This window comes from Plecotus auritus (assembly GCF_963455305.1).
Source record: "Plecotus auritus genome assembly, chromosome: 4".
Classification (NCBI taxonomy): Eukaryota; Metazoa; Chordata; class Mammalia; order Chiroptera; family Vespertilionidae; genus Plecotus; species Plecotus auritus.
Window position 1 is genome coordinate 12947359 of NC_137775.1, and position 13755 is coordinate 12961113.

A 13755-nucleotide genomic window follows, 5' to 3' on the forward strand; every position below is an offset into this window, starting at 1 on the left:
GGACATGTTCCAAGATCCCCAGTGGATGCCTGAAACCAATGACAGTACAGAACCCTATGTATACTATGTTTTTTTACTGTACATATATACCTATGATAAAGTTTAATTTATAAACTAGGCACGGTAAGAGATTAACAATAATAATAAAATAAAACAATTATAACAATACTAGAGGCCCGGTGCATGTATGGGGGGGGCGGGTCTCTCAGCCCGGCCTGCACCCTTTCGCAGTCTGGGAGCCCTTGGGGGATGTCTGACTGACAGCTTAGGCCCGCTTATCCTTAGCACTGTCACGGAGGCGTCTGCCCCCTGGTTGAGCGTCTGCCCCCTGGTGGTCAGTGCGCATCATAGCAACTGGTCGTTCTGCTGTTCGGTTAATTTGCATATTAGCCTTTTATTATATAGGATAAGTAAAATAAGAATTATTTGAACACAAGCACTGTGATACCGTGATAGTCGATCTGATAACTGAGATGGCTACTAAGTGACTAACGGGTGGGTATCATATATAGCGTGGATATGCTGGGGTGCTTCGTGCCCTGGCCAGGACAGAGTGGGATAGCATGAGATTGCATCATACTACTCAGAATGATGTGCAACTTAAAACTTATGAATTGTTTATTTCTGGAATTTTCCATGTAATATTTTCAGACTGCGGTTGACTGTGGGTAACTAAAACTGGGGAAAGTGAAACCATGGAAAAGGGGGGTGGACTACTGTATATATATATTTTTTTCAGCCTTAAATGAATCTTGGAGACTCTATTTTGATGTTTCTGGTCATTATAAATTCATATATGTATTTGTTCAATAACGATTATTGGATAAATGTATTAGCCCAACAGGGTTTTGGGTACTAGGAATATATTCCTGCTTCCCTGGACCTCTGGACATGTGAGGAAGGCAAACATTATGCCAATAATTCAATATTTATTATTATTGCAATTGACACTATCTCAATTAGGGGTGGAAGTGAGAGAGGGTGGCATGAGTAGATTTGAGAGATGTTTAAAAGATGGAAATGGCAGAAGTCAGTGGTCAATAGGATATAGAATGAAGGAGTATTAGGGGTCACTGTTCTGAATCTGGTTGCTGGGAGGTAGGGCCACTTATCGAGGATTCTAGCGGAGGAGCTGTGCTGGGCAATGGGACAGGATCACCAGCTTTTCATTTGGTATATGGACATCGAAGGCCAGTGGGACATAAGTTTGTCTAGTGGAGACCCTACTTTGCATGGAGTGTCAAAGGTCACTGCAGCTTACCACAGTGTGAGAGAAACAACAGCACGTGGAGCCCAGTGTATGTGTTGGTAAACAGGATTGTAGATTGGCATCGAGGCCCAAGTAATTTACAAAATGCTTCTACATGTATTGTTTCTGAGCTTCACAATGATCTTTGGGGAAAGTCAGTAGGAGTCATCTTCTTCTACTATCAGGAAATTCATGTTTCCTGAATTTGTGATTTGCCCAAAGTCATACCGCTATAAGCAAGGACCGAGCACTCAAATTCAGATTTCTGGTCCCTGGCACAGGGGTTTTTTCATTTCACCATGTTACCTCACTGCATGATCAGAGTGAATTCTTCACCAACTCTCAGGGCTTTTGGAATCTCACTATTTGTCCAAAATATATAAGAAATGAAACCAGTTATTTTTTTCTAAACTCTGTTCAAACTTCTAGCCTTTATGACTCTTTTTTATAACAGCATTTTAAAGTTATTTGTAAACTTCTGAGATTAATATTTGTATTTATATTTAGAGCAATCTTCTTTTAAGAGTGAAATTTCAAGGACAGATGAAAGTAACTTTTACTGGCTGTGGGAAGACAGTTGTCTGGGAGAAATTAAGTTCAACTTTTGTGTAAATTCTAATAATTTATAAAACATTGTAAGACCTCTGCCCCCTTTCCTCCCACTCCCAGACCTACTCCTAAAGTGGAAGGACCATCTGAAATGGCTCAGCATGTACACACAGCATATGAGGTGTTCCCCTGGGGTCCAGGCACTGAGGGATCCGGAGAATCTTCCCCACCAGCCTGTCTTATCGATTTGCCTTCTCCCCTTTTCCTCTTGGGGATGTTTGAGTAAAACTCATTTGAGTTTGTTTCTGAGTCTGTTTTAATTGCATTAGTTCTGGCTCTACACCGAACCTCAGGTTCAGGGGACTTGGCCTGTCTACAGAGCTAAGTCATGGTTCTTTGCTACATGAAAAGCTTCCCCCTGACCTCCCGCTGTTCTTTTCTTCCTGGCCAATAGCTCCTGGACTGTTTTGTGATCCCGGTGGTGATTTTACTCTCCTGGTTCTTCCTGCTGATCCGGTACAAGGCTGTACATTTCATCGGCATCGTGGTCTGCATCCTGGGGATGGGCTGCACGGTGGGAGCGGACGTGCTTGTGGGAAGGCATCAGGGAGCAGGTGAGTCTCTGTGTGTTCACCAGGTTACCTGGCTCAGTGGGTGAGGCCACGGCAAGACAGGGGATGTTCATTGTGGAGTGGAAGGAAAGGAACCTGGTCTTCCCATTGTCTGTGTCTTACTCATGCTTGGTTCCCCACACCTAGAACAGTGGCACACAGGAGGTGCTTAATACATTTCTTGAGTGAATAAGGGAAGCATATCTGGCCGCCCATAAACAAACTTTACTAAATCTCAGCTGGTAAGTTATAGAACTTGTATAAAAATGTCAGAATAGAATTTCGCTGGTGCTAAATTCTTGTTAAGAATTTTTAAATGAAGCTCTCTCTGTTTTTTGTTGTTGTTGTTCCTAGGGGAAAATAAGCTGGTAGGGGACCTTCTGGTCTTAGCAGGAGCCACACTCTATGGTATCTCTAACGTCTGGGAAGAGTACATCATCCGGACCCTGAGCCGAGTGGAATTCCTGGGCATGATCGGACTCTTCGGGGCATTTTTCAGTGGAATTCAATTGTGAGTAAAAATAACAAGAAACTCAGACAGTAGAGACTCTCAGGGCATGTGTTTAAAATTTTTTCCCTTTGGCGTAGGGTTGGTAACTTTATTTTATAAAAATCAAAGCTGGGAACCTGTCACCAGTTCCCCACATGAAACCTGAAAACTCAACATCTTTATGAGTAAATTTCTTCCAAACGAAGTAAGTTTATTGTAAATTATTAGAAAAACATGTAATGGACTTTGAAGATGATTGACAAGAAACCATTGGATGTACATTGATTCTCCCACACTAGCCTGTGGGTTGTTACGTAGAGAAATAAAAAAACTAAGTGTAAATGCCACAATCTGATGCACTTCCAGAAAGGGACATTCTGTTTACTAGTGACGACTGCCACCAGAAATCTTACAGTTTAAATTTGCTCTTTTATCAGTTTGCTCTTCTATTGCCCATGGATTTGCATGAGTGAATCATATTTCAGATTCATCTCTTGGAAATTTTGTGTTTCCATTTCCCTTAAATAACCAAAGAACTTCTATGCATACATGCATACCCCATGGAAAGAGACAATAGTGCGGTGAAGGCCTGGTGGGGAGGGGGTTAGGGAGGGGGGGTGGGAGTGGGGTGAAAGAGTCAATGGGAAAAAAAGGGGACATCTGTAATACTTTCAACAATAAAGATAAATTGTTAAAAATAGGTAAAGATGTAACACAGACATTCTCAAAAAGTCAAAAACACCAATTTTTCAATAATTCTGGTGTGGGGACATATAAGTCATCACTGGTTTGTGCCTCAGAAATTGCTGTGAGGATAAGTGTCAAACGAAGTATAATTTTTCATCAAAAAAGGCCACATATTTGAGTTTCACATAAGAGATGAATAAATGACCTTCTGTCTAATTTCACCAAATCTGTTTTTACAAAGCAAGCAATTCTGATTTCACCAAATAATTTTCTACAAAGCAAGTACTTTGCAATTGTATTGGTTCAGTGCCTGCGATTATTTATGGAAGATATTTTAGCATCACCGTAAATATTTTGCAAATAGGCTGTTTCCAAGAGTCCTCCAAATTTCAGTACCCTCAGATAGAAGTGAAAAGCCCCATAGTACACTAGGCACTGAGGTGGGAAGACTCTCCGAGGATTTATTTTTGGTTCATTTTGAAAGCATGATGGCATTTTAAAGCTCCTAAGTTTGGTGCTTTAGGTGTGTGAGAGGAAAAGAAATTGCCTAGTTCGACTGTTCAGAACCAACATTTTGTAGATGGATGGCTCATTTTATGGATTATTACTCTTGAACCCAACAAATACACTCCTAGATCTAGTGCTCACTGGCTTCAGTAGCAGTCCCCACTAGCGCCGACTGAGCCCTTCAGAGACACTGCTACCGAAATCATGGAAGTGGTGGCATATGGGTGAGTCTGGCAAACGGGATACATCAAGGACCCACCAAAACCAAACAGCACTGGTGGCATGGTGCTACCTAGCCTCTGGGTCCTCTTCTAGAGCCGTGGTTCTCGGTGTGCTTCTCTGGTACCACGTGAGAACCCCTCAGACATGCCCATCCACGGTCCCCTCCCAGATCTATGGACTCAGGATCGCTAGGAGCCCAGGAAGCTGTTTCTTCATGCTTCCCAGGTGGCTTTTTTTTTTTTGCACATGAAAGTCTGAGAATCCCTGCCCTAGAAAACGCTCAGTCAGAAAATTAATTACACCTGCGAGCACAGAAATTTTCCGAACCTCACTGTTTCCTTTTCAGGAAGCATCTAAGTAAGGACAAACACAGGCCATAGGCAGACGGCTTGGGTGTGAAGGTCAGTGGGAGGTTTGGGCTCCACCATGCCCACTGGCCCACTCACCCCTGCTGGCCACCCCGACAAGATGCTTCAGGATAAACCACAGTCTGTCTAATTAGACTGGCCTCTGCATGGCCCAGAGGTAGTTCTGACATTCCGTTGGTTGCTGCGTGATTGGTACAAAGCTGGTGAGGGAAAAGAAGTCGGATGCTTCATAACCTTGCTCATCAGGTCCACTTTCTTTCCATTTGCAGAGCTATAATGGAGCACAAGGAGCTGTTAAAGGTGCCCTGGGACTGGCAAATAGGTAAGGGGCTTGTTCACCTAAAATGCTGGGTTTTTTTTTAGGGAACCTGAGAAATACATTTGAAGAGCAAGGTGGGTGGGCCTGGAGCATGAACAATGAAAAGATTTAGAATGCAGGGACAAAGGAAAATGAAGCTCCCTTGTCATTTTAGGAATTCTTGCGCACTACAAGAGACTAAACTGTATGATTCATAATGTTTCCTAATTGAGCTCTGGCCCATTCTCCTCATCAAGATGCCATTAGTGGAGACACAGAAGTATGTCATTAGGTTAAAGACCAACCAGAAAGAGAATGCCCTGAGGCGGTGGTGGGACATAAAGGACAGCAGTTCGCTCTAGCCAAGCAACGCAGCACTGAAAGGCACAAAAGAAAAACAATGTAATGGACATTCTGAGCCTTTCAGAAGGGAGCATCTTGCATATGAGGAATGGCTAATTGATCTCCAGGGGACTTGGTGAACAATGCCAGAGACAACTTGAGCTGGTTCGTCAACCAGGGCATCTCAGATTGCCCTTCTTTCTAAAATCAGTTTTCTCTTAAAACAACAACAACAAAAATTAGGACGAGGACTTGAGATCCTAAGCGATGCTGTAATGCTCACACAGAAAGCTCTAGTAGGGACTACCATTTAATAGCCTTAGGCCCCAAGCTCTGCCCTCAGTGTCTATACCAAGATCCGTGAGTCCCAGCAATGAGGGCAGAGCCTGGTTTTAGGGAGGCGCTTGGGAATTGTGTGCACAGTGCATGTAAATGGGGAGGAAAATACACCTGGTCCCCCACGTGGAAGCTGGCTGCTGGAGCCACCGCCAGTTTATATGAGCTTTGATGGAATTAACAGCTTAAGTCAAATTCTGCTTCCATGAGCTAGGTCAGCAATGGCATACACTTCATCACACTACTTCACCTACCTTCGACCCCAGAGCATCCAAAGCCACCTGCTGCTGAGAAAACTCCCTCGGAAAATACATTGCCAGCTACAGAATCATGCAGGACTCTCCCTGGGGATTAGTTCTAGTGACTTCCAGGGCGGCCCAGCCCTTGTGGCTGTCACAGAGTCCTGCCATTTAATTTCTCTTGCGTTTTGCTGTAGAATGTTCCAATGAAATGAAAATCAATAGAGAGGAGGAGATGGGGGCGGGGCAGGGAGGGCAGCTGGGCAAGGAAACCAGAGGCAGGTTACAGACACATTTGCCTTTGTGACTCTCCGTGCCAGGAAACAAAACATTACTGCTCGGGAACGCTTCCCATGTAGCGGTCCGTGAGTCTAAATTAATTTTATATTAATAGTAATAGTCATAATAAAAAACAGTCTGTCCTCTATGTGGATGGCATGTGCATGTCCACCAAGGTTCTGTTATAACTCGGTGTTAGTTAAATGTGCCATCGAAAGGTAGTTTTATTCTGAGCTCTCACGTTGCCATTGAAACGTCAGTCCCCTGCAGTTGGAAATGATGAAGGGCCGTGTAAAAGGAACACATTACGGAGCCATTTGTTTAATTCCTGATGGGAAATGAGGCCACAACGGTCTAGAAAGGCAATCAAATATTCGCCCTTTTCTTAAGTGATGATGGGGTTGGGTTTGAGGGTTTTTCTTTCTTTTTTTTTTTTTTTTTTCTCCAAGGCCACTTTTGTCCTGACCTACTGTAAGGTTCTAATGTTTAGCTCAATTCTAGCCACATATTCAGTGAATAAATAGTTACTAAGTAAGCAAATGAATGAACGACAAGAGGGTGGCAGGAGACTTCAGGCTTGGCATTGCACCTACTTTCTGGGGAACCAGGAGATGGCACAGCAGCTGCTGGGACTCCTCACTGGATCATTCTAGTTCCAGGCTGTTACTTACTGCCGTTGCTAGTCTCTGCATTGCCTCACCATTCCTGTTTCCCCACTCATCCGCTCAAATACCTTTGTAACTGTGCCCCATATTAAATTTCCTCTGTTGAACCTGGTATGGACTGTGTTTCTTGACTGATACACTCTATAAGCTCATTTCCTTATCTGTATAATGAGAGTTACACGAGTAATGGCGTTATACTGTTGTGGGGATCAATTAATTGATGTATATAAAGTACATGACACCTAGCAAGCTCTCAATTAGGATCAGCTGACAGTATTCTTTTCCAATCTCTTTAGCTTAAGTCTCTTGGTGCATGAGGACAAGTGTGAATGAATGCTATCTTCAGTGAGAAAGAAAACATTTCAATTAAGAAATGGTTGTACACATACCCTGTCTATAAATGTGTTATTGCAGCTATTATGTAGTTGTCAGTCAAAAGTCAAAGCAGTTCATTTGTTCCATCAAGTTGATCGATTGTTTGAAAACCCTGCCTGGATAGCAAGTTGGGCCTTCAGCTGCATTGCTAACGTCCACTAACAAGCTAATGTCCGTCTAAGAACAGCAAATCAGCACGCTGCAGCAGTCCTGTCATTCAGTCCTGTGTTCACTGTGCTAACTAGACTGAGTGGCCAGATTATTATGATCTCTGAACACATAATAATCTGGCCACTCAGTGTATATCCTATATAATAAAAGGCTAATATGCAAATTGTCCCCTCAACCAGGAGTCCGACCAGCAGGCAGGCCGGCCAACCGCCCATGTCCCCTCCCCGTGGCCAGGCTGGCTGGAGCCCACTCATGCACGAATTCATGCACTGGGCCTCATTTTCCCTGAAAACCTGGCAATCCCTCATTTCTCTTCATCTCAGTAAATGGCATCACAATTCACCCAGTTTATAAATTCGCCAGAACCCAAGGGTATCCTTGAGGCCCTCCTTTTCCTCGATACCAACATCCAGTTTATCACCAGGACTTGCTGAGTCTTCACAGACCCGGCCACTTCTCCTCATCTCCATGGCCATTCCCAGCAAAGCCACCAGCATCTCTTGCCTGGACTCTGACACTTACGCTCCTTGCTATGCTTTTCTCCTTCCAATCCCTTCTCTGCACAGTAGCCAGTCACCTTCTAAAAATGTAGATCAGAGATCAGCCACTTGCTACAAACTCCTAAAGGCTTCTTATTACAACTCGAATAAGATTTCTTTCCAAGATGTACAAGGCCCGGCAGAATTCATCCCTTGCCTGATTTTCTAACTTCAGCTCTTATCACTACCGTATTCTGTTCATTCTGCCCAGATATCTGTCCTCTGACAGCTGCTGGAACACATCTGGCCCTGGCCCTTCGGAGGGTGTTTTCATTTGCAGAGCTCCCCGCCCAGAACCCTCCTCCCCTGGCTCCTCCCCTGGCAGTTCTTTTAGTCCTCCAGCCATCAAGATGAATGCCACCTCCACAGAGCAGCCTTCCCTCGTCACCCTGCCTGAGGCAAGCCCCTGGCATGCCCTGGAAGGAACCCTTTTCTTTCTTCACAGCCCTAGCACCAACTCGAGGCCTCTTGTCTACCCCATTTTCCATTTCACTGCTAGCCCATAACAGCGCCCAGGGCATACCAGGCATTTCGTAAAGAAATGGTTGAATAATTGAGTGAATGGAAAACGTTAGAGCCAACATGTGAGCATCCATGGTGGGCTAGGTAACGTAGTGGAAGAGGAGGATTCTGAAACTTTCTAGCCTTCAAAAAGGGGAGGGGGTGCCTGGACTCTGTTCAGATCAAGTTTGATTATTTTCAGTGAATTAATTTACAGTGAGATCTTGCCCTTAGCCTCAGATTCCTTAAAGGGATGCGCAATTAATTTTTGTCTCCTCATGTATTGATCAGAGGTTCTTTAGTGTTGCATTTTTAGTAACGTGCTTAAAAGGCAGATGAATAATAGGTAGCATGAAACCCAAGCACATGAAAATTGACCCCTTTTAGGGAATGAAGACTTCTGCTGGAGACTCGAAAGCCACCATCCGATAGTACAATGACAGAATAGCCCCAGAGGACTTGTCCTTGACCGAATAGGGAAGGTGTTCCAGTGTCCTCCCGGGGCACGCCCGCCACACTAGAGGGGGCTGTTGCACTGAGTTTGCTTACTGTTCAGAATAACTTTGTATATAGGTTTGATGTGGCTTTCCTTATATTTAGGCTCAGAAATGTATAGAATGATTATTTGTGTCCTTAAATATAGGGTGTCCCCAAAAATGTATACACACACTTTGAATAATTATAAAGGCAGTGCTTATTAAAATACAATTCATTTTGAAAATTGAGCTCTCAGCTGTTAAAGTGTACGTACATTTTGGGGGGATACCCTGTATTTTTCATATGGAAAAACAAACTTCTCTTTGGGGGAGTCACTGGTCTTCATAGTCAAATCCTCCAAAGTGCACAGGATTTAAGGAGGCCATCTGCCCAAGGCCCACACCACATACATTATATAGCAAGGGTTCCTTGGGAAAGGTTGGTTACTTTTATTGTATTACAGAGTTCACTGGCTTGTATTACTTATGCTTATTCTTTCAAGGTAGAGAAATGAGAATTATTTTTCTACATTTATGTGGTATAAACATCTACAAAAAAATAAACCAAACTCTAGATTTAGTTATAAACGTCTGCTTGAGACTCAACAAAATTGTGCACTTATGGAATTAGTATTAACAATTGTGTATCTAGTTAGAGAGAGAGAAAGATTGATTTAGAGGATGAGAGACTGGATGACCATATAGCATTTTGAGGGCATTTTTTTTTCTTTCTCTTTTGGACAACTTAGTTCTTTGATGGTTTGCAAAGCATTTACCTATTTATGTATAGAACAGAACTTAAATGTGAGGGCCCACGGCATGCTGGGAAAGGTGATGAAGAAATAGGTCTCTGTGTGCTGGTGATAGGGCTGGACAGGATTCACAAATCTGGAAGGTCATCTGTGCTCAGAGCAATGACCTTGTCTTCCCAAGGTCATGCAGTTAGGATTCCATTTCAATTCTCTGACTTAGGTCCCGATCTCTTTGACAGGTAAGCCCTTCAACTCTAAGGACGATGTAATAATTTGTCATTGTGAACAATTCATGATACCAAGCAGTTTTGTTCCTATTTGCAAATAAAAAAACTAGAAGATGAAAGAAGTTTTAACAGAGACAGAAGTTAAGTATCACACAGCTGAGAATAGAATTCAGAAGCCTTGACCCCGTGTTCTGACTGTAGCACTAAGAGCCACTGCTTCCTAGAAGGTGCAAAATATCAGCTACGTAGTGGGAAGCAGAAAGTTTCTTTTCTTGCTTTGCATGGTTTAGCTGTGTATTCACCAATACGAAACACCAGTAAATGGAGTGAAAGAAAACTCCCTTCGGGAATAATCAGTGGTGTGCGCGGTTCCCTCCTTCCACCCACTGTGGACGCCAAGAGGCCATGGAGGGGGCTGAGGTGTTGCCTGTCTTTCTCTCCCCCAGGCCTGCTCTACGTCGGCTTCAGCGCCTGCATGTTTGGCCTCTACAGCTTCATGCCGATCGTCATAAAGAAAACCAGCGCCACTTCGGTCAACCTCTCCCTGCTCACAGCAGATCTGTACAGCCTGTTCTGTGGGTTGTTTCTCTTCCACTACAAGGTAAGTTGAATCAGGGCTGCTCTGAGAAGACACCTGGTGGGGAATTAACCTTCCAGGGCGTACAGGTAGGACTCTCCTGCTGTGGAATGCCCTGGTTTATGCAGGAAGATGGGAATGAAATGTGTGCTAACCCCTGCGATCTGGGTGTTTACATTTCAATTCTGAGACAGAGGCAACTTTTTGTCCTTAGAGACCAGTAAGGACAGGCCATTGATAGTGAAAGATAAGAAACCGCCAGAGGAAAGGGCTTTCACCACTAGGGGACAATTTTTTCTGACAACATTCCAGCAGAAGGGACTCTTTGTTCAGCTTAAAACTAGGAAGATTTGTGCAATCTCCAAACTATAACTGCAAAATTTATTTTGCCAAAGGCACTGGACAAAAAACACAGTGCCTGCAGTTTCTGTTCCCCAGATATTTTTATACCTGCAAATAAATATGAATGGAAAGTGTTAATGCACTTGTAATGCAGGTGACCTCTTGAACAACACAAGTTTGAACTGTGTGGGCCCACTGACCCATGGTTTATTTTGTTTTGTTTTTGTTTTTCAAATAAATCCAATACATAATGTATCTTCTCTTCCTTATGATTTTCTTAATGTTTTCTTTCCTCTAGCTTACTTTATTGTAAGAATACAGTATATAATACATATAACATACAAAATATGTGTTAATCAATTGTTTATGATATCAGTATAGTAGGCTATCAGCAGTTAAGTTTTGGGGGAGTCAAAGTTAAAAATGGATTTCAACTGTGCAGGAGGTTGGCACCCCTAATCCCTATATCTTTTTTTAAAAAATGTTTTTATTGATTTCAGAGAGGAAGGGAGAGGGAAAGAGAGATAGAAACATCAATGATGAGAGAGAATCATTGATTGGTTGCCTCCTGCACGCACCCTACTGGGGATAGAGCCTGCAACCCAGGCATGTGCCCCTGACTGGAATCGAACCTGGGACCCTATAGTCCACAGGCTGATGCTCTGTCCACTGAGCCAAACCAGCTAGGGCCTAATCCCTATCTTTGTTCAGGGGTCAACTATAGTTTCTTTACTGAAAGACTGGGGTTTGAGTAAAGAAATGCAAAGCGATACTGTGAAGTATCTGCAGTTAATATATCAGCCCTGAGAGAAGAAGAAACTCTTCAGCCCAAAGATGGTAGTATTTTTGAAGATTGCCCCCATCCTAACCCAAGGCAGGCATAACTGCTTGGGTGGCACATGGCAGTCACATGTTATACTTTAAATGCTACACTCCCTGCAACTGTTAACAATTGATCGAATTGGTATGTGAGGAGAGACCTGCTTGTCATTCTTTAACTAGGCCTGCAAGATAAGGGTCAATGGGGACTGTGACCAGTGTGGCAAAGGACAGGTATGGAATATCCAAACAGATAAGACCAAATTAGTACAGGCAAAAGAAGAGGCAGACAAGGAAAGCTGTTCTGGCCACTTCTAGCCAAGTGCTTCCCCAGTGGTTTTACAGTTAGCATCACCAGCACATGGGTGTGGCCAGCTGATGGGGCTTCTTGGTGGGCAGGGCATCTTCATCCAGGTCAAACTGGCCTTGGAGGTTCCAGGAGAAATGCTGATATGGGAAGAGTATGTACTTGAGAGGACCAGAGACCAAGCAGCTGAAGTGAATAATCTACATTAATAAAACAGAAACATGCAAATTGACCATACCTTCATAACGCCCACCAGCCAATCAGGAGTGGGTATGCAAATAATTTGTATATGCAGGTGTAGAGTGGCTGGGCAGGGCGGGACACCTGCTATGAGGGGGGAGGGCGGAGGGCGGAGGGAGCTACAGGAGCGGCACTCCGGCCAGAGTGGAGAAGACTGAAGGCTCCAGCCAGAGCGAAGTCTGAAGGCTCCGGCCGGAGCAAAGACAGAAGGCGGCGGCCAGAGCGAAGGCCTGGGTCCCGGGTGCTGGAGGAAAACCGGTACCAGCAGCCAGGGGAAGGAAGGCCTATTGCACGAAGCTTCGAGCAGCGGGCATCTAGTCAGTAATATTACTGAGAGAAGCCAAAGTCTTAGCCAGGAAACAGACTGAGAAGGGCAGGCCAGGGTGGAAAAGAGGTCACAAGCAAGAGGTGGAGAAAGTTGCTATGGCGTAGGCAGGAATAAAATGGACCCTGTGCTCAGTGTGGTGGCAAAAATGACAGCTTAAAGGAACTGAGACTGGACAATGTTTATACATTGCTCATACATTATTTTTTCCTGGAGAGTGCAATCTGTGTTTCCTGAGCGGACACTGGTCCTCCTAAGGGTTAAAAGGTGAAGTCACATGCTCTTCTCATGCTGTTCCCCCCACAGTGCAGGGAGGTCCAGCTCCCCTCACTATCTCCCTCCACCGCACCCAGTTATTTTCCCTCGGCCTGGGACCACCTGGCTGCGGCTCCTCAGCACAGCGCAGTGGCCGCCAGGTTTCTTCTCCTCTCCGCAGCTCAGCATCCACACCCCGTCCATTCCTGACGCATGAATTCAGTTCTCAGCAAGGTTTCTTTCATTGCCTTTATACGCTCCAGCGCTAGAAGAAAGCCCTTTAATGTCCCTTGGGAAAGATGACTGAAATCTGTCGCTCTACTTGAGGACTGTGGTCACTTCTGGGCAGTCCAGAGCCAGCCCAGCGCTTGGTGACCCCTACAGCCGTGTTCCTGAAAATCTGCTGCAGCAGGGGCATTCGCTAAAAAATGCAGATTTGGGGGCCACGCCTCTGAGCCACAGAATCAGCAGGAGATACTGGAAATCTGGGTTCATTAGGGGACATGTCTCAGTGGGTCTGCATTGTTAACTGGCTCCCCTGTGAGGCCCAGGCTTTCGGGAACAAACACCCGAGAGATGTGGCGGGAAAGTGCTCATTTCTATTTAAATGTATCGCTTCTCATTCTTCCGCTGAATTTTGGGTAGACCTGGGGCTCACCACACGGACAGCCATCAGGAACCAAAAAAGCCAGTGAGCCCGGTAAAGTCTAATTCGCTGCAGCCCATCTTCTCCCATCACTTGTCTGTTGCTATTGACCTGGGATAAGTAATTTTGCTAAAGAGGAAACCGTTAGTAACCCTCACCAGGTATCGTAAGGGAGGCTGTGTTATCTGGAAATTAAATGCTTCTAGCACCAATGTGGAGGTGTAATAGATGTTTTTATTTCTTAAAGCAACATTTTTTTTTTTTGCGATACACATACATTTATTACTACTTAAAAGATAAATTTCCTTAAGGCAAAACACAATAGGTGTTTTTTTTTTTCTAGTTAAAATTGATTCCTAGT

General features: G+C 44.3%; 1 protein-coding gene across 1 annotated transcript in view; it reads left to right on the forward strand.

The window, feature by feature from the left end:
* The window catches only part of SLC35F1 (solute carrier family 35 member F1), a 290981-nt gene that overhangs the window by 253592 nt on the left and 23634 nt on the right, over window positions 1-13755 (forward strand). The window contains exons 4-7 of the mRNA XM_080664512.1: window positions 2253-2412; window positions 2764-2920; window positions 4953-5005; window positions 10330-10484. Coding sequence (XP_080520638.1) covers window positions 2253-2412; window positions 2764-2920; window positions 4953-5005; window positions 10330-10484 — 525 coding nt within the window. The remainder of the gene's footprint in view (window positions 1-2252; window positions 2413-2763; window positions 2921-4952; window positions 5006-10329; window positions 10485-13755) is intronic.